The sequence below is a fragment of the Aulonocara sp. 'chitande type north' Nkhata Bay genome, linkage group LG9, assembly GCF_057382095.1.
Source record: "Aulonocara sp. 'chitande type north' Nkhata Bay isolate Kocher_YH1m ecotype deep benthic linkage group LG9, A_spYH_male_GT1.1, whole genome shotgun sequence".
NCBI classification, from domain to species: Eukaryota; Metazoa; Chordata; class Actinopteri; order Cichliformes; family Cichlidae; genus Aulonocara; species Aulonocara sp. 'chitande type north' Nkhata Bay.
The window spans coordinates 10,746,968-10,774,636 of record NC_141352.1 but is presented as its reverse complement, the minus strand read 5'-3'; the positions used below and the strand labels follow the sequence as shown (position 1 = coordinate 10,774,636).

The 27,669-nt window shown below is 39.6% G+C and overlaps 1 protein-coding gene across 2 annotated transcripts; it reads left to right on the top strand.

The window, feature by feature from the left end:
• The first annotated feature begins 1,062 nt into the window (after positions 1 to 1,062).
• On the top strand, positions 1,063 to 6,309 carry LOC147321657 (uncharacterized). Of its 2 annotated transcripts, XM_086305746.1 has the most exons (14): positions 1,063 to 1,213; positions 1,412 to 1,529; positions 1,635 to 1,703; positions 1,856 to 2,230; positions 2,357 to 2,458; positions 2,677 to 2,909; positions 3,007 to 3,185; positions 3,281 to 3,374; positions 3,795 to 4,151; positions 4,247 to 4,364; positions 4,439 to 4,530; positions 4,632 to 4,746; positions 5,117 to 5,218; positions 5,420 to 5,690. In XM_086305746.1, exons 1-14 carry the CDS (start codon positions 1,097 to 1,099, stop codon positions 5,617 to 5,619), a joined length of 2,271 nt encoding a protein of 756 aa, XP_086161872.1. In that variant the 5' UTR covers positions 1,063 to 1,096; the 3' UTR covers positions 5,620 to 5,690. The 2 variants fall into 2 exon arrangements, with proteins under 2 accessions (XP_086161872.1, XP_086161873.1); XM_086305747.1 differs by lacking the exons at positions 1,063 to 1,213; positions 1,412 to 1,529; positions 1,635 to 1,703; positions 1,856 to 2,230; positions 2,357 to 2,458 and adding exons at positions 5,713 to 5,868; positions 6,101 to 6,309 and having other exon boundaries at positions 2,646 to 2,909; positions 5,420 to 5,581.
• The last annotated feature ends 21,360 nt before the right edge of the window (positions 6,310 to 27,669 follow it).

The following is a 27,669-nucleotide window of genomic DNA, read 5'->3' as shown; positions in this document are numbered from 1 at the left end:
TCTACACTCATTGAATCACTATTATTACCATAATTTGTCCCAAATCATGAATCATCCCAATTTATTCCCAACCCGTTCTCACTCCCGACGCGTAAAATAATGACGATTTGTCACGTCCCTTAACTTCTCATGCTGACGCCTAAGGTACCCTTCCACGTTTTTATGTGACGCTGTGGGTTGTCAATTCATTCCAATATGAACCCGCTCGCGGCGATCAGAGACGCTTCGAGCAGAGGCTCCAGCCATCCATTTACTCCAATAATAACCCCGTCACGGCGAAACATGACGCCGTGAAGCACAATCTAACTGGAGAACCGGGGACCCTCTCCGCGAACGGGTTTTTCTCCCTAATTTAATGCTTTCTTTTAATGACATCGTTAACATTTCTCAACAAAAACACGAAAGTATCACTGATAATTCAACAATAAAATCGCTTCATGTTGTGGCCATCACACAGTGTTTTCCAAACTGATTCACGATCTGAAAGTGCGCAGATTTAACGTACATAATCCTTCGTTAGGTTTATTATTTTCATTTCACACGTAAAACACATTTATAGATTCATTCACCACTCCTGTTAGTTTTGGACGCGCTCGGCTCCAGCCAATCAGACGCAACCTGTGTAAGCAAAGGCTGATGGGAGAACGGAGAGACCCATTTATAAGAATAAGAAAATGAGGCGGAACTGATTGATTCTAATGCAGGTATGTAAAAAATACATATATTTAAAGTAATACCTTGATGTGTGTTTCAAAGTTTGTTTTTTCATAAAAGCTTCAAACAAACAGAGGTGACTGATCTCGGAAACGGTGTAATGTATTTAAAAATGGCTACAGCTACCGTCAGCATGCTTGCTAGGTAACGACTACACGTGTCTACTGCAGCATTAGCCATTTAATCCAACGATGATGGATTAAATCTATTACAAACGTTAAAGGACTTGTGTGCCGCAAAATACCCTCACATGGTGCGTAAAGCAGTTTTTGCGCTAAGAGTTCTGCTAGCTCTTTACAAACTGATGATGCTAACGTTAATAGCTAACATTAACCGGAGCGCCAAGACTGAAAATCATTTGAATTGCGTTAGTTATGTGTTTATGTCACTGAGTTCTGCAAAAATCTCTTTCCTCTTTAGCTTGAAAATGAGTGATTCAGAGGATCCCGAGCTGGAGGAAGAGCTTCAGGCTGCTGACGAACTCCTTCAAGATATGCAGGTAACATTTTTAGTGGAAACAGTTGTTAAAGAGGGAACACGCTTGTCTAATATTTTGTACGGAGTAAACGTTATGTTATTTGAATTTTTTTTAAAGTTTATGTCAAATTAAGTTGGTTAACTTAAGATGTTTGATAATCTTTGCTTTAATCATAGACTGTATTTTAGGTGTTCCCTTTTTTCCTAGTTAATTGCGTAGAATGATGCACAGAGTGAACCTCAGCCAAGACCAGTGCGCTGGAAAAAACGTGACAGACAGGGAGATTTTATTCCTCAAAGACCATCAACCAGTCGAAGTACTAGTTGCATGCCACGTGGTCAGTGTTCACACAACCATTGATTTTATCTCACAACTTGTTTTCACCAAAGAATTTCAGTAAGTAAATATTCTTCATTCCCCCCCCCCCCCCCCCCCCCCCCAGTGTCCAGAGAGCAGCATCAATGTCCACGTGAAGAACCTAGTTATGTTGCCAGTGTCAACCCAACAAAAGGTACTTTACCTTCTTGTATATATTGTGATTTCTGTTTACTTTTATATTTGTTGTTATAGTTGAGTTATGCAGGGCTTTTGTGGAGTCCTAAGAAACATACTGCCTAGAGTGTTTTTCAGAGTTTCTTCCTTTCTTTATTTTTTTTCTGTTAGTGTATGGAACTGAGGTGCTTCGTCAGGAGCTCCTTCAGTTGTTGGAGGATGGAGAAGAGGACGCAGCCATGACTTGTGAGACGTCGTCTGAGTCAGCTGCTACTCACTGGGCGATCAGAAATATGGTGTCCTCGCAAAAGTGGAAAGAGGCCAGGCCTTGTCTTATAGACAATATGTTAGCTACTCTGGATCCACAGTCACACCGTGTGTGTCAGTGTGGCAAACAAGTAGTTGTGAGGTGTCTGGACTGCCTGCCTCTTCCATTCCTTTGTGCTGACTGTGATATTGCAGTTCACACACGCTTTGTCCTGCACAACAGAGAGGCAGTAACAGGAGGGTTTTTGCAGCCTTCATCAGAGTTTCACAAGCCAATAGGTACAGTTTTTAAGTCTTATGCATTTCTTGCTATGTATGAGTATGAGTGGGTGCTGTTATTGTATATTTATTGTGTATCAGTTAATTTCTAATTCTTTTTATATATATTGTGTGTTTTAATGTTAGTTCGGCTGTTGCCTGTGCAAAGGCCAGACCATGTGTGTGACTGCCCAGCAGGTAACGTTGAGGTTTCACCCGGCGCAATTGTGGCTCTTGTAACCATAAATGGTAAGTTGCCCTTTTGTCACACACTACATACACAATAGATGTGTTTGGAGGTTTTATTGCAAATTGTGCATTGCTATCTTGGTTTTAATTACCCTCGGCCCGCAGTATATGTGGGCACCTGTCAAAGGTCATTTGGATTTACCAGACCGATTTGAAAACAACATGAAAAAAATGAATGCTTTGAGCCATGACTGAATTTCTCCTTATCCTTTCTAAAGGCCGTTATAACCTTGCACTGCCAGTGGTGAGCTGCACCAGCTGTAGCCTAATGTGGTCCCCCTCAGTTAAGGACATCCTGGGTAGTGGATATTGGCCTGGCACCTTAAATTTCTGCACCCTGTTTTCAATGGATGTCTTTCAGTCTTTCTATGACATTAAGAAGGCTGCACCAGGGATGTCACTTAAGGCATTTGTCAAAATGCTGGATGAACGAACAGCCCATTTTGGAAGGGTGAGTTTCTAAATTTGCTAAGTTTAAGGAAATTGTGCAAATCAATGTTTATGATGACTGTCCTTGAATATTCTGTTGTATGTCCTCTATGTAAAAGAATGGCCGAATATCAGCTGATGCCATCAGTAAAAGTTTCTTGGAGTGGAGTGCTGTAAAGTTTGAGGTGGACAGGATGTGCAAGGAGCCATGCTTTAGCTGCCCTGCCTGCACTCCAGACATGCTTGCCGTCTCAGTTGATGGAAACCGCAAGCTTTATCGCTTTCAGTCTAATGCAAGGTACGTTATGCATTGTGTACATAAGTCAAATATGGATTTGTAGAAAAATGTATTTTAATGTTTCTTTTCAAACAACTGTCACTGTGTTCGTTCAGCACTTCAGAGCAGGGGAACTTTGAAGGTGTCTTCATTGAAAAAGATGAGGAAGTTGCTGAGTTTGTGAAATACATCCAGAGACACACAAATCATGTAAGATACACATATATATATTAGTGCTGTTAGCGTTAATCTTGTTAAAATGACGTTAATGCCGTAACCATATACACATACGTGTGTGTGTGTGTGTGTGTGTGTGTGTGTGTGTGTGTGTGTGTGTGTGTGTGTAGACATATATGGATGGGTCGATATTTTTTTTATTTTTCTCTTGGTGTTGTCGTAATACTATTTACTTTACTTTATCTTAATGTTTACTTAATTTTGTCACCATGTGTATTTAAAAAAAACAACATGATTTTTATTTTGTGTTATCAGTGCTGTCCTGGGGAGATCTGAGGTCTTGTGTGACTCGAGGCTAATTCAGCTAATTGTTATGCGTTTGTTTTAAAAAGTTTGTCCCTGATAGGGCTTAATCATGTCATGTCTTTTATGTTAAAATCTTTGAGTGTATAGGTCCCGGGGAAAGGGTTGTGCGGATCTTCATCTTGGACTGCAGCAAAGGAGTCGTCCAAAAAGTCCACTGGGAAGTTGGATGAGGAGGGCATGGAAATAGCTGTTTGTCGCCACGGAGTCCTCTTAGCTGCATTGAACATGTTTCGAGGGGAGATCTTTGCTTACCCCCTTTTTCTCCAGAGGAAGTTGGCAGCTAGCATCCCAGGACATATTACGTTCCTTTGCTCCGATGTGGCCTGTAAATATTTCCCCTATTTAACCAAGGTGGCTCAGCAGTGCCCTGAGCTGAGGAACCTCTTGTCAATGCGTCCTTTTCTCTCCGTCATGCATGCAAAGGCTCACACTTGGAAATGCGAGGTATACTGCAGCTTGTAGTTTTGGATTAGTTTGAGACATTTTGTTATAAGGTTGAATGAATTCAGCAGTCATGTATTGTGACCTCCTTTCTATAGATCAAATGGGGAGGTGCGTTTCAGGATGGGGCCGGTTCAACAGTTGGAGAAGAGGTGGAACAAGTAAACAGTTTCCTGTCTAGGGCGGCCATCACAACGAAGTACATGTCTAAAGCAGGTGTGTGTCCGTGTCTGAGATTCCACTCAGTCTCCTGCTCATTAATTCTAATTTGTATACTAACTGAAATGCAGGGCGAACAGACATGCTGAGCCTCCTGGCTTTGGGCTGGAACAAAAGGAAAGTGGAACAACTGGGCCGCACTTTGAGCCAGCGATATCTAAAGGTCATTTTTTCAACACCCATTTTAATGTGTGTGGTAATGGGGGGAAAACACCAGTACTCTTTTAATGTCAATATGAATGACATTTATGAATGCATTCTTAGATCATAAGGATCCTTAGAGAACAAGTGGAGAGCCTGAATGCGACCAGAAATGAGCTGGGTGTGGATGACGACACACTGCAGCAATGGGTGGCCGATGTGCAGAAATGGGCTGAAGGTGAGTCTCAATATAATGCACTCATGTATAACAATAGGACCCACCATGGCCTCATTAAAGAACTTAGAGTTAAGATCTTTCTGACAGTGTCAACAAACAATGAAAAATAAGCCTTGGAAAAGCAAATTTATGGCAGAGTTGTTGCGTTTCATCAAATTGGATAGAACCTGGGTTGAAATGATGTCGTACTAGTTGGTTTTATAAACCTGAACACCAACATACTTGTTATCTCATGATTATCATGAGATAGCAGCACATGAAGGCTCCAGATGTCTTATAATGAATGTCATCAAGTCAGTGATTACAGAGTCCACTGTAGTTTGGTGACTGTTACTCATCCTGTATTCTGATTAATATTCCTCTCACTTAGAAAGTGATCAAACTGATGGCAGCCTTGGAGCGTTGCAGGCACGAATAGAGGAGCTTGTCGTCATCATCAGAGTGCGAACACAAAGTCTTTACAGACAAAATGGTACGTCCCAGTTTCTTTGAAACGGACCGTTTGATGCTCAATTTGTACAGCTTGTGCAGCTACTTTGTAAACAGAATCAAATCAGATCCAGGTTTGTTTAAGCTGGATGTGATTTGTTCTAGCAAACAAATTGATGAGTGTAGATTAAAATGAAACTATATACATTATGTGAAGGTGTGAATTTTTTATGATTATTTACAGATAGCAACAAGAGGCGACACAGAATTCGCAAGGTCATCTTAGTTGAGAAGAAACGCTTGGCGGCTGCTGTTGACGACTACAACAAGCTCGCTGAACCAACAAAGCAAATCGTATCCAGTGATGCCCTCATGCAGACCGATATTTGGCCCTGGCAGAGCACAAGTGAACGTAAGCTCTTGATTTATAAATATCCTTTTTAAACAAGCTCCCAGTATCTGAGCAGTAGTTGAATGTTTTGTTCTTGAATCATAATATGCTGCTATGTTTTCCCATCTGATGTTGTTAAACTGTAGCTGCTGCTGACCTCCGGACAAAGAGAAAGGTCTTTGAGAAGGTGATGGCTGTGAGGCGCCTGAGAGAGGAGGAGATGATCCTTTGCAGGGAGATGCGGCATCACTGGACAGTGTTGCGAATGCGTTCTGTGGTGTTGGGGACAATCTCCTCAGACTGTAAGCACTTTATTTATTTATTAATTTTTTGATGAATCGATTGAAAATAAGAGCAGATGCTAAAGTCTTACTGGATCTTTTACCTATATCTAGATTGCTAGCTAACACTGCCTTCTCCCTTTTAAAAAAATGTTTAATTACAGCATCCTAATTCCTTGTGTTTATGAGGTGATGTTTTTTTGTTGTTTGTTTTTTTTACTTTTCTCATTTATTTGTTTTGTTCTTTTTACAGCCTCCTTTGTTGGCATGTCGGAGGATGCACAGAAGGGACTCTGTAGCCTGGTTTTAAAAAAACAAAGTGAACTGAAAGCTGAAATGCTCAAAGTAAAGGACATGTACAAGAGAATCCTCAGCCACCAACCACTCCTGGAAATGGACTCGGAGGAGGACATTCCAGACGATGCCACTGAGAGTGATTTGAGCACTTCTGATGAAGACTGATTGTGTCATCATTGATGTTATGTTTGGTAAAATAAAAAGTTAATCACATCTCTGTTCAATGTGATTTTTCAACAGACATTTTACATTTTGAGAAGAAAAATGGAATTTCCTTGGTGCAGTTGTTTACCCTGAATCATTATTTCCCATCTAATTTAATGACTAGTGTACATGTTCAGATACGATAACATAATTTAATTTATGGGATGCTTTCTGGGCTGCTCAAATAATCACCAAATTTAAAAGCACCAGGCAGCACACTCACAAGTAAATTTTTTGTTCAGTGTTTTGTCGAAGAAATCAACAAGTACAACTGAGATGTTTGCTGTAGTGGTGTGTTTGTTAAGAAGCATGCCAGCACACTGGTGAACTGACAGTCCCAGAATGCACCCGAGCCATTGACTCGCCCCAGAGCAAATGAAATTGCTTATCTAGAAAGACAACCGTCATCAAAGAAGAAGTAAAAGAGTAGGAAACAAATGGTAAGGGAAGGTACTGTGGGGTAGGAAAGAAAGGCCAGAGCTGTGCAAAATGACCTCCAGCAGGCCACAAATGTGCACGTCCGCTCAAACGGTCAGAAATGGACTCCATGAGGGTGGTATGAGGGCCCGACGTCCACAGGTGGGGTTGTGCTTACAGCCCAACACAGTGCCGTATGTTTGGCATTTGCCAGACAACACAAAGATTGGCAACTTTGCCACTGGCGCCCTGTGCTCCTCACAGATGAAAGCAGGTTCACACTGAGCACTTGTGACAGTCTGGAGACGCCGTGGAGAACCTTCTGCTTCCTGCAACATCCTCCAGCATGAGTTTGGCAGTGGGTCCGTTTTGGTGTGGGGTGGCATTTCTTTGGGGAGCAGCACAGCCCTCCATGTGTTCGGCAGAGGTAGCCTGACTGCCATTAGGTACTGAGATGAGATCCTCAGACCCCTTGTGAGACCATATGCTGGTGCGGTTGGCCCCGGGTTCCTCCTAATGCAAGACAATCCTAGACCTCATGTGGCTGGAGTGTGTCAGCAGTTCCTGCAAGACGAAGGCATTGATGCTGTGGACTGGCCCGCCCATTCCCCGGAACTGAATCCAATTGAGGACATCTGGGACATTATGTCTCGCTCCATCCACCAACTGCACCACAAAATGTCCAGGAGTGGGCAGATGCTTTAGTCCTGGAGTCTGGGAGGAGATCCATCAGGAGAGCATCTGCCACTTCATCAGGAGCATGCCCAGGTGTTGTAGGGAGGTCATACAGGCATGTGGAGGCCACACAGACTAGTGAGCCTCATTTTGACATGTTTTGAGGACATTACATAAAACCAGATTAATGATTCTGTATTGCATTGATCAAGGAACCAACCCAATAGGAGCTAAAGGAATCCTCTTGACATTACTTCACTCAGTAAGTTTATACTATGTTTAATGTGCATTTTCTTCATCAGTTTAGAACATAACATGTTAGCGCTCCCTGGTCCTTTTTGGAGACAGATCCTGAGACAGCAGGCAGCTATGGAGAACTCGTGTCAGCTGTGGTAATTAAGGAATACTTTGATTTAATATTGATTTCATGACAACTATCCTCTGGCACATATTCCTGGATATATATAATGACATAAGTAAACTCCCATTTTAGAATCATTGCCTTCTTTGATCTGACTTATTGCCTCAGACTTTGGCCCTGTGTCCCCAAAAGTATAGAAAATCCATGACACTGAGTAAGAGGCCTTTATCATGTTATAAGTGAGAGAGTTTGGTGTAACAGTGGTTGAACATGCCAAATCAATCCACAACATACTGCCATTCCCCAGCTGTAACCTGCATATGCATCAAACCAAAATCCAGTATCATAGCCACAAAAAAGACATAAAGATTAGGTTAAAAGGGTTGTCTCATTTTGCCAGATAGCTTCATCCCAAAAAAGATAAACATTCTTCAAAAACAAAAGTTTGTGAATATTTGCTGTATTGCCAGGCCTAAACCAACCTGTTAAACTTATCAAATTATTGTCATAGATACAAACCTATTGATTGAAACAGAATAATCCATTGAAGCCTCCATCATCATCCACAATCACTGTTACTGTTCAGATTATTTTATCTCTGTTTTCCTCTAGAATGTTTTGAAAATCAGCATTTGATCAACAGACTTTTTAAAAGTTTATTTTGATCCTATTGTTTACGTGTGTAATTGCATTTTTATTGAAATTATGACAGGAAAACCCTCAATCAAATTGTATCTTTGATATCTAATAATAATATTAACAATAATGTTACATATGTAATATGTACACAATAATATTGTGCAAACAAACAAGAAAAATAGCAAAAAATGTCAATTTTTTTTAATACCCTGTATATAAAGACCACATATGACCACAACTCCAAATGTGCAATTGTCACTGCATCTAAACATGACATATTACAAAAAGGTAGAAACATATAATATACAATATGTTCTGAAGCTGGTACTGGTGCAGTTAACTTTGCTTTAGGCTCCCATACACAGTAGGTGTTACTTACTATACGTGCAGTGCAGTATTACTTTACCTTGTAATATGTTATAATAAGCAAGTCACTTCTATATTTATGAGGATGTAGACAATAATGTTGGCTGATATGTAAAACTATGAGATGTCGAGTGCAGGGAAGATATTATTGATCGATCAGATTCATGAATATGTTAGGTACTTAAGCCACAATTAGAGAGTGAAACAGAGACTGACACTGGTTGAAATGTATAGTAAATATTTTATTTTGAACTTTTATGCTGAACTACAAGCTGTGAACTGTGCGATCTCTGCGACCTGTGGTGCCTGGTTTACTGTGTGTAAAACTGCGCAGGTTCCCATGTGTCATCCCCCGTTGCTGTCACTGAATTAAATAAGAACTGTTTTTGATTCGAAATATTAAAGTATGTGTCACAGTGAGTTTTATATATTTACTAGGTATGTGTGTTTTTAAAGGGATGTCAAATGCTGTCATTTTTCTGTAAAGCAAATTTACCTTGCCTTTAGGTATAAATAAAGTTACCTTACCTTACCTTACCTTACACTTTGCCACTGTCAGGAGAAAAACATAACAAACAACAACGACAACCACACACAAAATAGGACAATTTAGGTTGTGACATATGACAATTTTTTAGGATGAAATATCTTCTATATTCATGTCATGCTTTATACACCTTCATTGTAATATAAATTAATCAAATCAAGTCAGAGAGTATTAATATATGTAGTAGATGTCAAGCAGGACCACAGCAGCAGCCACGATCCATTGGAACCTGCTGGATGAGAGAGCACAGAAACTCCAGGGAAGAAGTTTAGTTAATAACATGCATGAACTGCATTACTGAGACATGTATGTTTACAGATGGTGGTGAGGGAGAGGGGGAGAGTTTTCAGTAAAAGGAGACGTGACTGCATCTTCAACCAATACTGAGCCTGCATAACCCTGAAAGAGACAGAGAGAGAGGGGGGGGGACACTAACCCCCAGCAGTCTGGTCCTATTACAGCATAACTAAGGGCTGAGCTGAACCAGCCCTAACTATAAGCTCTATAAAGAAGTAAAGTCTTATGCCTACTCTTAAAAGTGTTGACCATGTCCACCTCCAAAACTCATAATGGACTTTGGAGGTGGACAGCTATCAAGCTCCTCACAGAAGAGGAGCTCGATAGCTAAAAGCTCCCAATTTACTTTAGTCCAAATACATGAATTCAAATTGAGTTGATAACTATTTATCAACAATATGAATGTCTGTTCCCGTCCAACAAAGTTGTTACTACATACCATGTTGAGCAAGGCTTCCACTTGACTTTAACTTCTTCTTTTTCCTGAAAAACATGATATAAACAAACAATTAATTAAGAAAGACATGCAAGTTGCATACAAAAAGGAGCTTATAAACATTTGTGTACTATTGAATGGCTCAATATATTATACAATTAGTTTACAAAAACATAAGAACCACTACAATGCTTGTACTGCCAGCATCGAGTGCATGTCAGCAAAGCAACACTGCTTACATTGTGGCTCACAAGCAAAACTAACTGAAGCAGATGTTACTGAATGGGAAGGAGCACCTCCACATCAATCACTCCTTCTGAGCATGATGTCAGGAGGACTTTAAAGAACGTAAACATCAGGAAGGCAGCATGACCAGGTCGTATCAGGTGGTCTGTTCTTATTTAATGTCCTATTTGGAGTGAAATCCTGACTCAGTGGCTGAATTAGTGTAGATTCATCAAATACAAAAGCTTATGGATATTCAGTCAGGCACAGTTCAAATCCGGGAAGTCCAAAGACGCAAACAAATCTGCACAACAGCAGGCTAAATTACTTACATTTACAACTCTCCTGTCTACTATCTCTTCATATTTGAAAATCTTCTGTGTACGGTGTTTTCGGCATTCTGAAAAATAACAAATGAAATATTTACATGAGTTCTGTAAAACTGGAAAAAATGCAAAAATTAAGAAAAAGAAATCTTAACAAACTTAACGAACATGTCATGTGTTTCGTACATTTACAATACCATAACGTCTAACCTTTCCTTGTCCTTTTTTTGTTTGGGACATCCGAGGTGTACACCGTAGAAATTGAGGGAGATGCAGGATGTGGAGATGGAGAGGAGGATGCAGGAGAAAGCAGAGATGAAGAGGAGGATGCAGGAGGAAGCAGAGATGGAGAGGAGGATGCAGGAGGAAGCAGAGATGGAGAGGAGGATGCAGGATGTGGAGATGGAGAGGAGGATGCAGGAGAAAGCAGAGATGAAGAGGAGGATGCAGGAGGAAGCAGAGATGGAGAGGAGGATGCAGGAGGAAGCAGAGATGGAGAGGAGGATGCAGGATGAAGCAGAGATGGAGAGGAGGATGCAGGAGAAAGCAGAGATGAAGAGGAGGATGCAGGAGGAAGCAGAGATGGAGAGGAGGATGCAGGAGGAAGCAGAGATGGAGAGGAGGATGCAGGAGGAAGCAGAGATGGAGAGGAGGATGCAGGAGGAAGCAGAGACAGAGAGGAATATGCAGGAGGAAGCAGAGATGGAGAGGAGGATGCAGGAGGAAGCAGAGATGGAGAGGAGGATGCAGGAGGAAGCAGAGATGAAGAGGAGGATGCAGGAGGCTGACAGAGGGAAGATGTTGGTACAGGCTCTAAATGAAGAATAAATTCCTCGTTTAGAGCCTCTGGGTCTGGGACTGGTCCAGCATCGACACTGTCAGCAGAGGATGGTCCAGCTGCTGGTGTAGAACTTTTAGCAGGAGGTGAAGCTTGTAATTCTGAAAAATTTTAAATATTAAACATTCATTAAAATGGGTTGAAAAAATGTACAGTACACATAAACACATAATAAGTAGTGATTTGCATGTTTTCAGTTAAGTTTTTACTAAAGATACAACTGGTAAATATTGGCATCAAATAAGTCATCTCGCACACTCACTGACCCAAATAATTCAGTACAAGTGCCCTCTAGGGTAGTGTGACATCTGTAGTGCTTTTCTACATTGTACATTAAAAAATTAATGAGTGTGACTATAAATCCAGATAGATAATGACTTTTTCCTCTGATGACACTACTTTCCTGACTTTGTAGTGAATAACATTTGACACTTCAAGCTAGTACTGTGACTTAGGAGTTTTGTACAATGGTGATGCTAACTACCTCAGGGAGGTAATCAGGTGACCTCTTAAGAAGTATATAAGTTATTTAAGAATCTTGGTGTTCATATTGGTAACATTATATAACATTTGTTATACTAGAAAGTCTCGAAGAGAATTATCAGGTCTGGTTTTCGTGAAGATTTTTAAAATTACATTTGTATATACATGAGTGTGAAAGACCATACTATACACACACACACACATACAAAATTGTTCAGGTGGGTAACACCAGAGGTTCAGTATGGCTAGCTTTGGTGATGTGACCGACACATGGGGAGGTAATAAGGCAGATATAACACTATTTTCATGTTAGCAACAGGACATGTAGGGCAGCTGTCACCTCACAGCAAGAAGGTTACTGGTCTGAACCTTGGCTGAATAATAGAATAGAACAGAATAGAGTAGAGTAGAACAGAATAGCTGGTGACTGTTAACTATCCTCATCCTCACCATCTTGTTTGTCTCTATGTACCCCGTGATGATCTGCCTTCTTATCTAGGGTGTACCATGAGTATCACCCAAAGACAGCTAGGATAGGCTACCTGATAAGGACACCTGGTTACAGATAATGGACAAAGCATATCTTACTTCTCAGAAGGTGTTCATAAAGCTTCCTCATCTTCATGAGGATGTCACGTGCAGCACCTTCCGCTGGTTCGATCTGAGTGATCACGTCCCCTACTATACGGCCCTTACGGTCAAACTGTCCAAGAAACAGAATTGGTTGGTAGCCCAGGGCATGTAGCTTTGAAACCTGCAAGAACAACAAAGAAAAACATGCAGCCAGTCTTTCATGTAAGCAAATTGATGTATAACAAACCTTTAAGTTTCACATCTTTGTTGTTTTATTGTTGTCGATAGTTAAAAAGTATTTATGGTGACCAAACCTGTAAATGTATGATAAAATCCATCTTGAAATGTTTTGTCTCTCAGTTAATAGCCGATTAAATTAAAAATCAGAAGTAGCTTGAATAAAAATAGTTTTTAACAAGTTTTTTCTAGTTGGATGTCTTTAGTGTGATGATGTTATTCTGATGTGAATAACTTTTTTATTTATGCTCTTTTATAAATTAATATTTTATGTGTATATACATGTCTTGTTAGTTTCTTACTTCATGATATACAAGAAAACATTGACAACTGTGATTAATAAAGAATTGTCTACCAGACCAACCACTTATTAGATCAGAACTTTTAAACTTACTGACAACTGGGCTGAATTAACCACCCTGCTCGCATTTCTGTTTTTTTTTTAACAGAGGCAGCCCAGTTACTGTTTTTAAACTGTTCTTGTTTTTTTTTCAATCCCTCCTTTAGGTTCAGGCTGCCCAGGCATCCACTGCATGTCTTCCTGTTGCAGGTGTTTGGGGCCTGACAGGAAGGGCATGGTTTGGTTTTTGGCTTTGTCATTTCTGCAAATGAAAATGGAACATGTAGGGATTATTTCAGGTCTGTTTTGGTGAAACGATTACAAAAATAATTTATGACCAAAGAAATAACTTATATTACGAGGCAGTATTACACCATATTTAGAAAAAAAAATCAATTACGAGATTAAAGTCATTAATATTGAGTTAATTACGTGAATAGGGTTAAAAAAAAAACTGAATTGATTACAGAAAAGATACATTGCTAAAATAGAGCAGTACTAACATTAGCTGGGTGGCCAAGCAAGTGTCTTACACATGAGAATACATCACAAAAAAATTTAAATAAACTTTTGCAGAAGTAGTTCTCTTGGTACACAGACTGCTCTGTGAAAACATTTCAAGTTTAATATCAGTTTAATATCACTGAAATTAATATTTCAGTGAACATGCAAATTACCCACAGTTTATCACAACTTACTTAGCTAGGATCTGCCTCGTGTCCAGTCGAAAACTTCGCTGCAGGACCGTGAGTTGAAAGATACATTTACTACGACTCCCAAGATGCATTGCAGTAAAAACCATCCAATCGCCTTGCTTAAGATCTGTTGACGTGTCGCTAAAGGCGCGCTGTAGATAAATATTGCAATTTGTAAAAAATAAAATACTACAATTTGCATTTTTTAATTACATAATTAAACACTGGGCCAGTTTAATTTCGTATTATCGCTGGTTATTATTTTAGAGTAAATAAAGGAATAACGGGTAGCACCAAGCTGTTGTCATCTTCATTTCCATAGCGACGGCGGTTGAGGATTATGGGTAGTGTGCAGTTACGGGATTAGTGCGTCTGCGTAAATTGGTCTGATTGGCTGGAGCCGAGCGCATCCAAAACTAGCAGGAGTGGTGAATGAATCTATAAATGTGTTTTACGTGTGAAATGAAAATAATAAACCTAACGAAGGATTATGTACGTTAAATCTGCGCACTTTCAGATCGTGAATCAGTTTGGAAAACACTGTGTGATGGCCACAACATGAAGCGATTTTATTGTTGAATTATCAGTGATACTTTCGTGTTTTTGTTGAGAAATGTTAACGATGTCATTAAAAGAAAGCATTAAATTAGGGAGAAAAACCCGTTCGCGGAGAGGGTCCCCGGTTCTCCAGTTAGATTGTGCTTCACGGCGTCATGTTTCGCCGTGACGGGGTTATTATTGGAGTAAATGGATGGCTGGAGCCTCTGCTCGAAGCGTCTCTGATCGCCGCGAGCGGGTTCATATTGGAATGAATTGACAACCCACAGCGTCACATAAAAACGTGGAAGGGTACCTTAGGCGTCAGCATGAGAAGTTAAGGGACGTGACAAATCGTCATTATTTTACGCGTTGGGAGTGAGAACGGGTTGTTATTCCACAATTTAATCGGTGACTTTCCTTAAGCAATGTCACTCCACCCATTTTATCACTATGAGCTCAATAGTGGCCAGCTAGTGAGCTCCATGTTAAACTATTCCATAAACACTGCATCTCTTATTGGTTTTCTCATGTCACTTGTCTGTTTTCTACCGAATCCTCCACATGCACTCTTAACAAAAGCAAAACAAGCATTAGCAACACACATTGACCATCCCGGTGGTCAGGCGTCGGCCATCCACATTCCAGAGGTGCTATTAAAAGACCTTAAAGTTAAGCCTCCTGTAACAAGAGTAACACTGTTTTCAACACAGGATGTGTCTCACACTATATTCACTTCCCTGTAGTATTCAACATTTTCCCAAGAGCACAGTGTAATAGCATCACCAACTCATAACCTATAAACACAGTTTCTTCACACATAAGCCCAGAAATCCTGTAGTAGAAAAACATTAATTACTTGTCCTGTTATCAATCACCTCATCAAACCACATCCAGAACTGTAATGCTGTAGAGAAGAAAATGCAAATGTTAGAGCTGCGCAGATGTATACACCCTTTCTCACAGTAACCTCTGTGAGCAACACACAACACAAACCCATGAATAACACACCCCTGGTAGATTCACAAACAGAGAAAGTGGCATTTAAAGGCTAAATCGGTATGGCCAAAGCTCAAGCAACCTCAGATGTTGCTGTCCCATACGGTAAAAAAAAATATTTTAAAGTACATTTTGAAATATATTTCAAAATATACAAAAAATGGCCAAAAAATATATGTGCTAAAATACATTTTAAAATATATTTATATATTTTGAAAACCTCCAGTGGGAAGGCAGCCATTAGAAGAACACGTACCATTGAACCTGAAAATAACAAAAACAAACAAAAAACAGAACAATATATAAGAGTCAGGTAGGGTAAAAAATTTCTTCTGAAGCAATATAGTTCATTTTGGGTGAAAAACAAAACATTCCTCTAAAATATATATACTGACATCAGCAATCAACATCATGATTGTAATTATTTCCTTTTTAGTACATCTACTGCTGTGTGCATGTGTCAAGCACTACGACTGTATCTATGCATATAAATTCACTATATATATCCTGCAAAAATGTTTTGTTATAGTCAAAAAAGGCAAACAAACAAAGGCATTCAATCAGAGGTGAGAAATTAATTGGGAATATCAATTGTAGATGCACTATTCTTTACCTACTAGCAATCAAGCTTCTTTAACCAAGTAGCTTTAAATATTTGAATGTAAAATAAAATAAATAAATAATAATAAAAATAACATGTAATTAAAATGCACAACTTACATTAAGGAAATCTGCATTTGTATCCACAGGCTAAAAGTAAAACAGTAAATGTGTTAGTGATAGTGCAGGTATTTGTAATAAAACAATTTTTTTTTTAAAAAAGAGGCAGTAACTGTGACTCTTCTAGTGAGATGCTAAATATAATACTGCATGTACGGGTAGCTGTGTTGTGAACTGTAACTGAATATTAGAGGATCTCAGAGAAATTAAATGTATTAATTTTTTGAATTTATCAATCATAAAACCGTCTGTTTTGAAGGCCTGTTACGAGACTCTCCTGCACGCAAAGGGCTTTTGGAGTTGACGTAATGTCGCAATGCATTGTGGGAGCGCAGCACCATCTTGGCAGGCCACGAATCAAAACAAGATTGCTACGAACCATTCTGAAACGTAGCTCAAAAGAAAATGACGGTATAGAGACAGATTGTGTCCAGATGCAAAGAGACGGTACTTGATTGTTGAAATGTGGACCCGTATGAAATATAGCCGTGGAGTAGAAACCCTGAAGACCAAACCGCTATTGACTTAGCATGATCTACTCTCATACCTTGTCTGTGGAGTCAGAGCATACACGGTGCACCAATTTCGGAATTATAAATCTCTGGAGGCGCAGATTCCAATTCACCAAGGACTGGGTACAAGATTTGGCTATTTTAAAGCCTCCACGTTGTGAGTACGCCGTCATTCAAGCAAAGGTAAGTCAGCTTTAGTACTGCGAGTAAAATGCATTTGATTCCCCCCGAACATTCAAATTAGTGCTAGCAAAAATTCATTCGTGAGGGGGAAATTACAGTGAGAACATGTAGAGGCTCTGTTAGAGGGATAACATAGTGAGTTCAGTGCATTGATGTGACATTGTCCTGAAGGATTTAGTTATTCTTTATGGTTAAAGAAATTGCCCTAATTAATTCATATTTATTATAAATAATCCTAATTACACATCTTGCTTCCTTGTTTGTGTCCTGTGTCACTAAAAATACATTCTGTTTTAGTTTTATACTTTGATTAATGACCTGCAGAATCTGCTTGTCATATTAGGTGTCCATAATTGTCACTTAAAGTCGAACTTTATGTTTTCTCCCTCTTGAAAGTGATTACATACTTGCATTACATACTTTAGGTTCATTTTTTGCTGATAGGTTTCTAAAAAGAAACATGCAGATTTAGAATATAACATGCAGCGTTCTATAGATGGATACATAAAAACACTTTGTTACATTTATGATAAATGGATTTGAAAGTAAATAAAACACATTTGTGTCGGCCTTGGCTTATTAAAGTTCTTGTCTTTAAATGAACTTTGTCTGTGTGTGTTTTAGGTCCTGCACTCTTAAAGACTGAATTGCAGCATTGCAGCCACAGGTCATTGTGAGCATCACAGGGAAGGTTGAAGCCGCCCACTGCAGCTGTATGGCTAGAGTCGTGGAGACTTGCAGCCATGTCGCTGCTCTTCTGTTTAATGTAGAAGCAACAGTGAGGATCTGTGGCACAAGGACTGTTACAGATGAACCTGCATACTGGGTTTTGCTGGGTAATATGACCAAGATACAGCCAGAGGTTGGCCATAAGATAGACTTCTCCTCTTCAGCTGCCCAAAAAAAAGGTTCTTGATCAAAACATAAACAGACCATTCGTTGTGACAGGTAAAAGAAGCCATCCTCAAAAAAGAAAAGTTACACCTGCTACTGTGGAGGAGTTGGATCAACTGATGGGACAATATTTTTCCAAGCATAGTTCTGTTCTGAATAACCCATAATGTTTTAATTTAGGGGGCCATGTAAATACTTTGCACATACTGAATATGTACTTATTAAATACCACTGTTCAAAAGTTGAATAAAGAAACAAAGACATGTTTGCCTATTTTTAATTAAAAGCACTTTGTCGAACATCACATCAGTTACAATGTAGAATCAATGTTATGTATAGTTTACAAATGACAAAATGTTCACATAAAATCATGACAGCATTTGTATAATATCACCCACTACTAGCATTCTGTAATTTACTGTCTCTTTTGAAAACTTATCACTACATAAACAGCACAAGACTTAAAAAGAGTATTTAAGAGGAGCATTTTTCCCTGGTTTTACTACCACACTGGGGCACATGTTCACCAAAACGCAACAAACCTTTGCCATCTTATCCAGAAGGGTCACCTCTTCACCCTCACATGGAAGAAGTAATCTGATTGGCATGGTGGTATGTTTGAAGCAGGTCCCTTGTGTAGCGCTGGAACCCAGTCAGGATTTGTTTCATTCATTTCATCGACTGGTTTACTGCAATAATGCCAAATAATTAGCAACTCTATAAATAGAAGGTAGTTCTGCATGTTTGTTCTAAGTTTGTGCTATGATCTCAGAGCGCATTGAAAATAAAACTAACAGGCTATAAAGAATAATATGAACTTATTTAGAACTTGAATGAAAATACTGGAGCACACCAACAGATATCTGTGGCTGGTAGAGAACTGAATATCAGCTCATCTCGCAGCTGCTATCCAGGCTAGACGCCTTCTTTTGGTAACATCCAACACATAAGCTCCCTCATGATGCTTCCAGGTGAGGAAACAATGAAAAGAGAGCCTGTTTTCAAGCTTATTCCTTTGTCGGTAGTGCAATCTAACATTACAACCGACCACACAGCAAGCATTTGTTTGGCCTGCTAATATGGCGCCTTGACCAAAAATCCTGGCTACGCCCCATCCCGTAAGATCACGCTCCAGAGCCCTATTAACGTACGGATCTAGAAAGAAGACGCTGCATTTTTAACTCTAAAGGAGATGGAGAATGAGCCTATTTCCAAAAAAGTGGAGTGTGTTCCTTTAAGTACTAAATTGTATATATTGTCACAAACTAAAGTGTACATAGCAGTTGTTGTATCTTGTTTACTGTATCACTGACAAATAATTTCAAAGTCAATGAATGCTAGATTATAGTGAGATGTTGTGTAATGTGAAATACTGTAAGCAAATGAATAAACAACCTAATTCGTGATAGACCTTTGACTCTGTTTTGTTTGAATCCAACTGTTTTTTGCAGATGTGCATAAAACATGTTACTTTTAGTATTATTATTATTATCATCATTATTGCACTAAATACATTTTAAATAAAGGATACTTTGATATTCATTCTACTGTAAGGTTGGAAATGTATTTTCTTCACCCTAAAATATGTTTTGAAATGTATTTTGGTTTGAAAGAAATATATTTTTAATTTCAAAAATATATTTTTTGGAGCATCACAAATACAAAATATATTTAATAATAATAATAATAATAATGGATTGGATTTATATAGCGCTTTTCAAGGCACCCAAAGCGCTTTACAATGCCACTATTCATTCACTCTCACATTCACACACTTTACCATATATTTGAAATATATTTTGGCCAGGAAAAATTTATTTTTTTACCGTATGGCGTCACTGCAACTCCCCCTGGCTTCTGCTCCGCGGCTGCTGAGTGAGCCCTCATCTGGGACTCTCCTCAGCTCTTTCTGGGACAGTGGCGCGGCTGCCCCTCTGTTGGTCTTCCTTGGTCTCTTGTGTTCTGGGGGCCTCTGGATGTCTGGAGATTTGATCTCCTCCATACCTGCTTCATGCCCTGGAGGACGGGGCTGTGGCCCCCCCACACCCTCTAGCAGAGCATTACATGAAGGAACCTTTTAAAAAAACAAGCGCGTCCATGCTCACAGGTGTACACACGGGTGATCACACCCACAAACTACACCCTTTTTGGCTCCTACCTCAAAACACACTGTGTTCTGTTGATCTTATGTGCTGCACAATAATGTTTAATATTTAGTATTTACTGTCATATTCCCATATATCATTGTGATGTTGTTTATTCTATTACTCTTGTTCTCTTCTGCTTGTTTTCTTTTTTCTTTCTCAACAGGTGATCCAGGTGATCGATATATGCATTTTTTTTTTCTTTTTCTGCCCATTCTGTTGGTTTTTGTTTTTTTGGCCTTCTCCCCTGTCCCTCTTCTCAGCTCTTTCTCTTTCTTTCTCCCCTTCTTTCCCCCAGTCAAGTCTGTCCAGTATTCAGCAAGTGAAAATAAAATAAACAATAAAAGGTGAATCAAATGGACCATTATGGCAAGGCTGGGATGGTCAATTTGGTAAAGTAAATCCGTTGGGCATCTTTCTTTGCCTTTAGACAATAATTCTGATGGCAAAAGAGCCAAACGGGACAGGCAGGAAAAAAAAAAAATTCAGATATTTTCTCAATATAATGAAATATTCTATTCTATTCAATTCAGTTTTATTTATATAGCGCCATATCACAGCCAAGGCTGGACTGGGACTAAAAATTGGCCCGGGCATTTTGACTAGAGACCGGTCCACCAGGATAAAGATTGAAAATGTGACATCATTCAGCGGTAAAACCGCAAAGGATTCTGGGAACTTGTGGCAAGAGGTACTAGCGCACGCAGGCTTTCAATTGAACTCAGTTACACAGCGATAAAAAGAAACCCAAAAAATGCCAAGAAGCTGTTGTATTATTAACTGCAATAGCCGGTCGCATGACAGCCACGGGAAGCCGACGGGTAAAGAGATCGTTTTTTTTTATCGGATTACGTCGTTGAAGAGAAATTTTTTAAGCCATGTTTCCGAAGTGAGAGCCGACGGATGGTCTGGATATACCAAATATAACGTCTCAGAACACTCCAGCTCACATGTTAGTCTGCTCCAAGCATTCCCACAAAGGTCAGTCTTCTGTTGTAGTTAATGCGTCATTTTTCATAACATAATTGGTGATATAGGTTACAAGCAAGTCTGGCGCTGAACAGAAATTGTCGTGCTATGCTCCTTTGTTTATTGTGCATAAATAGTGAATTGTCCTGACACAATATTGCGTTTCGCTTCTGTTATTACCATGGTACATTGACAGAAACATGTACTTTTATTCACAGGATAAAACAGTTGTTTTGTATCACTAATTGTCCAGTACGATTACAACATACAATATTATTGTCACTGCTACATTTCTGTAACGCTACCAGAAATTATTTCCACTACTAATTAATTACCGTTGAGCTCAAAGGTTATATTAATAAACGGTTAACGAATGTGTATCTATGAAGACGATTTGTGAGACTGGTAAACTTACCTTTGTTCGTACGATGGTCTTTCGTTCTACACGGTGCATTTCAAGGTTCTGTACCCATCCGTCGGTAAACTGTACCTGGGCTCGTTGCAGTGACCTGAAGTTACTAAACTTCACGAGTGTATGCACTCACTCCAAGAACCGTATGATTATAAATCTGAGCGTGGTGAAAGTTGGGCAGCACGCTAACGTATTTTGTCCCTCTGTGTGCTCGTAAGAGTCTAACCCTTTCACTCCTTTGATTTTTTTCCTCGTACCTTTTCTTGACTTTTCATCAAGTCTGTCTTTGTACGGACCGGCATTGTTCTCCTTTTGTTTTGTACATTCCTTTTTTGTGCAGCAAAGAAAAAGCAAGAATTTATTAGAACCGAAGAATGAACGTTTTGCGGTGCTGCAAATGCTTGCATTTGATGCGGTACTTGGATTGTTTTGCCACGAGTTCCCGGCATGCAATGCGCGAAAATCACGTGATTGCTAAACAAGGGGGAGGGTGAATCCGGCCTCCTCGGCTGTAATTGGTCCAGCCCAGAGTCGATCATGACCATTTGGCCAATCCAACACCTTTCATTATATCAAATCAAATCAAATCAAATCACTTTTATTGTCACATCACATGTGCAGGCACACTGGCACAGCACATGCGAGTGAAATTCTTGTGTGCGAGCCCCACAAGCAACAGAGATGTGCAAAACACAACAACACAAACGAACAAAATACAAGAATGGCCAACCTGAAACTAATAAATATATGTACAATATATAATAGTGTATGCATTTCTGGATGTGTATACTAAATGTTTTTCTACGTGTGTGTGTGTGTGTGTGTGTGTGTGTGTGTGTGTGTATACACATTTTTACAAATTAAATAGTAAAAAATAAAAAAATAAAAAAATAATAATAATAATAATAAATAAAATATATAAAAATATACAGAGTTGAATATGTGCAAAACAAGTGGCATTTATATACAGTGTGGAGTGCATAATGTTGTTATATATACCCTTCCTAAAAAAAGAAAAAAATCCATCGGCCCATAAAAACAAAAAATCGCCAGCGGCCCACCGGGCAAATGCCCGGTATGCCCGATGGCCAGTCCAGCTATGATCACAGCAACAGTTGACTCAAGGCACTTTATATTGTAAGGTAGACCCTACAATAATACATACAGAGAAAAACCCAACAATCATATGACCCCCTATGAGCAGCACTTTGGCAACAGTGGGAAGGAAAAACTCCCTTTTATCAGGAAGAAACCTGCGGCAGAACCAGGCTCAGGGAGGGGCGGGGCCATCTGCTGCAACCGTTTGGGGAGAGAGAAGGAAGACATGCATAATGAAATATTATATTAAATTATTTATATTAAAGAACCTCTATGTATTCTGTGGGAAAAAAAAAAAAAGGAAACTGTTATCCATGCTTTCATATCGTCACCTCTTTCTTGACTATTGTAACTCTCTCTATAGTTAGGGTTAGGGTTAGGGTTTGTCACTCAAGCCTGACCCGCCTGCAACTTGTTCAAAATGCAGCCGCAAGGCTCCTGACGGGTACTAGAAAGAGAGAGAATATTACTCCGGTACTTGAATCTCTACATTGGTTACCAGTTAATTATAGAATCGATTTTAAGGTTTTACTATTTGTTTTTAAAGCTCTCCATGGTTTGGCTCCAGGTTACATTTCAGATCTTCTTAGCCTGCACTTACCCACTCGATCTCTGCACTCCTCCAGTCAGATGGTTTTATCAGTTCCACGCTCCCAGCTCAAATCTAGAGGTGACAGGGCTTTCTCCGTTGCCGCCCCGAGACTTTGGAATAGTCTTCCCCTCTTCATAAAGTCCTCTTCAACCTTGGAAGTCTTTAAATCAAATCTCAAGACCTACCTATTTTCCAAGGCTTTCGGATCTCTTTGATATCCTTTTTTATTCTGTCTATTTGGTCTCTTATCTTATTGGATGTTGTTGTATGTGCATATACGTTATGTTCACATATGTGTAGCTTGCCTCCACCAGTGTGTGAAGGGGAGAGTGTACGAATTGTGGTATTGTAAAGCGCTTTGGGTGCCTTGAAAAGCGCTTTATAAATCCAATCCATTATTGTGCGTGAATTTGTACAGTTTTGTATATGTATGTGCATATTTGCATGTACATCATATATACCAAGATGGCGCCGGTGAGGTCGGCTGCCGTCACGACTGCTCCGACCACTTTTTCTTTGTCTTTGTTTTTTAAGTTAGTTTTCAGCGTTTCTAAATAGGCAAAATCATCACCATTGGGTACATTAGGTATGACAGTGACACTCTGACCTGCACTCAATCTACAGCAGGCGGTGCTGGACCAAGGCCAGGAAGATCGTGAAGGACCTCAGCCATCCCAACAACAGACTGTTCTCTCTGCTGAGGTCAGGAAAGCGATTCCGCTCCCTGAAGACCAACACAGAGAGACTGAGGAGGAGCTTCTTCCCGCAGGCGATACGGTCTCTCAATCACACCACCACACAGTACTGACCCACACATACAGTTCTTACACACACACTGGACTTTCTGGACATTGTTTTCACTTCATCACTTAAATCACTTTAAGCATATTTGCACTGCACAAGACATAATGTGGATTGCACAACACTGGACATTATATTCTTCATTTCCAAATTCAAATTCAAATTCAAATTCAAATTTTATTTGTCACGTACACAGTCATACACAGTACGATATGTAGTGAAATGCTTGGACAACTGCTCGTGACCTAAAGAGAACAAAAAAGGAAAAGGCTATGAATAAGATAGGAAATAAATATGAAAAATTAAAAAGGGTAAATTTAACTAGGAAGGAATAAAATATAAATTAAGGTTAAAAATGAAATAACTGTACAACACAAATTAGAATGAAGGGTAAATTTAACTGGGAAGAATAAGATAAAGATAAATATATAAATTAAAGTTGAAAATAAAATAACTGTACAACAAAATACACAATACACAATATAGAACTATATAAGAATGTATGAAGAAATCTAAATATAAATAAATATATACACAATAACAGCAGCTGTACAAGTATTAACCGGAAATGAAGAATATAGTGACCAGTGTTGTGCAAAACCAAAGTCCAGAAAGTCCAGTGTGTGTAAGAACCATATGTGTGGGTCAGTACTGTGTGGTGGTGTGATTGAGAGACCGTATCGCCTGCGGGAAGAAGCTCCTCCTCAGTCTCTCTGTGTTGGTCTTCAGGGAGCGGAATCGCTTTCCTGACCTCAACAGAGAGAACAGTCTGTTGATGGGATGGCTGAGGTCCTTCACGATCTTCCTGGCCTTGGTCCAGCACCGCCTGCTGTAGATTGAGTGCAGGTCAGGGAGCTCGGAGCGGATGGTGCGCTCAGCTGACCGCACAACCCTCTGTAGAGCTCGTCTGTCCTGCATGGTGCTGTTCCCGAACCAGGTTAAGATGTTTCCCGCCAGGATGCTCTCTATGGTGCACGAGTAAAAGTTCCTGAGCACCTTGGAGGGCAGTTGGAAGTCTCTCAAGCGTCTGAGGTGGTAGAGACGCTGTCGGGCCTTTTTCACCACGGTGTTGATGTGACAGGACCATGACAGGTCCTGCGTGATGTGAACTCCGAGGTATTTGAAGCTGTCCACTCTCTCCACTGGGCACTCGTTGATGACGGGGGTCTGGTAGTTCCTCTCCTGCTTAGTGCTGAAGTCCACTATCAGCTCCTTTGTCTTACTGACGTTTAGAAGGAGGTTGTTCCTCTGGCACCAGTTCTCCAGATTCCTAATCTCCTTCAGGTAGGCCGTCTCGTTGTTATCAGAGATCAGGCCCACCACGACGGTGTCGTCAGCAAACTTGATGATGGTGGTGGAGCTGGTAGTGGCCACACAGTTAATACTTGTACAGCTGCTGTTATTGTGTATATGTTTATTTATTTATATTTCTCATACATTCTTATATAGTTCTATATTGTGTATTGTGTATTTTGTTGTACAGTTATTTTATTCTCAACTTTAATTTATATATTTTATCTTATTCTTTCCCAGTTAAATTTACCCTTCATTCTAATTTGTGTTGTACAGTTATTTCATTTTTAACCTTAATTTTTTATATTTTATTCCTTCCTAGTTAAATTTACACTTTAATTTTTCATATTTATTTCCTATCTTATTCATAGCCCTTTCCTTTTTTATTTTTTTTCCTCTCCTCTTTAGGTCACGAGCAGTTGTCTAAGCATTTCACTGCATATCGTACTGTGTATGACTGTGTACGTGACAAATAAAATTTGAATTTGAATTTGCTATATACTTTTACATGTATTACAATTCTTTTTTAAAATGTTTTCTTTCTACTTTAATTCTTTCATTATATTATCCCTCAGTTCCGCACTTTGGCTGAGATTTGATGTCTTTTAAATGTGCTATATATATATATATATAAATAAAGATGACTTGACTTGACTTGCTCTGTTCCTGTGCTACTGCAAGTTTAACTACCGCCCCTCCCCCCTCTTCCCAGCACAAAGCACAAGGCTCGCGTGCGGAGTGAAGTGGAAAAAAGTGCAAGAGAGCGGGTGAGAGAAAGAAAAGAAAAACCCACGGCTCCCAATAAGGAGCTGGCTCGCGTCGTTCACTTCAAAGATCCAGCTCTAAGAACAGTTTTGTTTGTGAAGGACACATCACTACGGTACGCTGCCTCTCCACCACTGACACTACTTCTTCTAGTGTTGACAACATTACGTTTTACAAGTAACCTATACAGTTTCATATTCATATGCACCACTTTTAAAAACTGCTTAAATCACAAAAATACATTTTACTAGACAAATGAATAACATAGTGAACTCATTACAGTTTTATCTTGTTTTTACTACTGTTTTAATCTATTTATGAACCTGTCTTATTAACTATATTTATTAAACTAGAGTTCTGTCAAATAAACATTTTTCTTAATATATTCCTATAGCATTCACTCTTCATGAACTAAACACACATCAGTTCACATTTTCTCTTATTGTGCAAAATATATTAAGTGTGGCTTTAACCCCAAAATATACCTGCAATGAACTCACAAACTTCCGGTACAGTCTAAAACTTGGATCGGCACAGGCTAACAACTGGACAAACTTGGAAATTAGCTCTTTAGCTTAACATTTGCCACAAACAAGACATTTATCATTAATCGCCACTGCTGTCTGTCACTTTAAGAACCTCTGTTTTATACTATCAACCACTCAGCTTACCTGTAAAGACAGTGCCGTACACTGCCTCTTCACCACTGACACTACTTGTTCTAGTGTAGCGAGCGACCGATGTGTATGTCTGTGAAGGTTCTTAGTCATCCAGGTCATCGTAGTCTAAGGAGCTTGGAAAGAAAGACGTCTGGAAGATTGGAGAGACCAAACAGCCACTTCACAAGCGCATGGCACAACATAGAAGAGCCACCTCCACAGGACAAGACTCAGCAGCCCATCTGCATCTAAAGGTCAAAGGTCACTCTTTTGAGGATGCCAATGTTCACATTTTGGACAGAGAGGACAGATGGTTTGAAAGAGGAGTGAAAGAAGCCATCTATGTCCACTGTGAGCGACCATCTTTGAACAGAGGCGGTGGTTTACGACATCAACTCTCTGCCATCTATAATCCAGTTTTGAGATCCTTCCCAGACGCTTTAATGCCCACTCACATCCTGGGCCATCTGACCTCAGGAAATCGCATGATAAGGTGGGGCCAGGTTTCACAATGAGCTCACCCGAAACTCTGGCTGATTGGGATCCACACACATTTTCACAACATGGCTCATGTGATTAGGTAGAGGATCCTCAGGGGGTCCTTTTTTCCCTCTTTTGGGGGGAAACTCCCACTGGGTTTAAAGCTGGGACTCCCCGCCATTTGACCTTAGAACTGAAGAAGCTTCTCGGATGAGAGGTGAAACGTCCTCAAGCAACTTAAAGAAGTCCAGACGCTTTTCTTTCCAAGCTCCTTTGACTACCGATGTGTATGAGACTGAGCGCCCTCTGCTGGTGGAACTTATACAATAGTAAAACTGACATTACAGTGGCCTACTAAAAGAAAGTGTTTGAGTATAAAATAAAATGTAGGGCTACTATTGTCTTGTCTCTATCTTTAACATAGTGTCAAAATAATGAACAGAGAGAATTATTGATTATGTCTGACTGTCATCTGACAGAATGGATTCTGCTGGTACAGGTTTAATCAATGGAAATATGTCTTCATAATAGGATTTTCTCCTTTTAGCTGTTAAAAACTGGTCCTTCAGAAACAATAAATCTTAGCAAAACATTACTCTCTGAAATTGACTGGATTGTCTCACTCAAAAGTGTATTAGTAAAGGAGCAGTTATATTTTTTGGTACTGTAACAGTGGCACTCCGTCTCTATTTCACTCTTCTGTACCACCTTTAGGAGTCAGTCCAGCAACATGCATTTGAACGCGAGCAAGTCCAGGTACTTTTCTTGCAAAAAATATGTTTATTGAAACTTTTAATTTACATGGCAA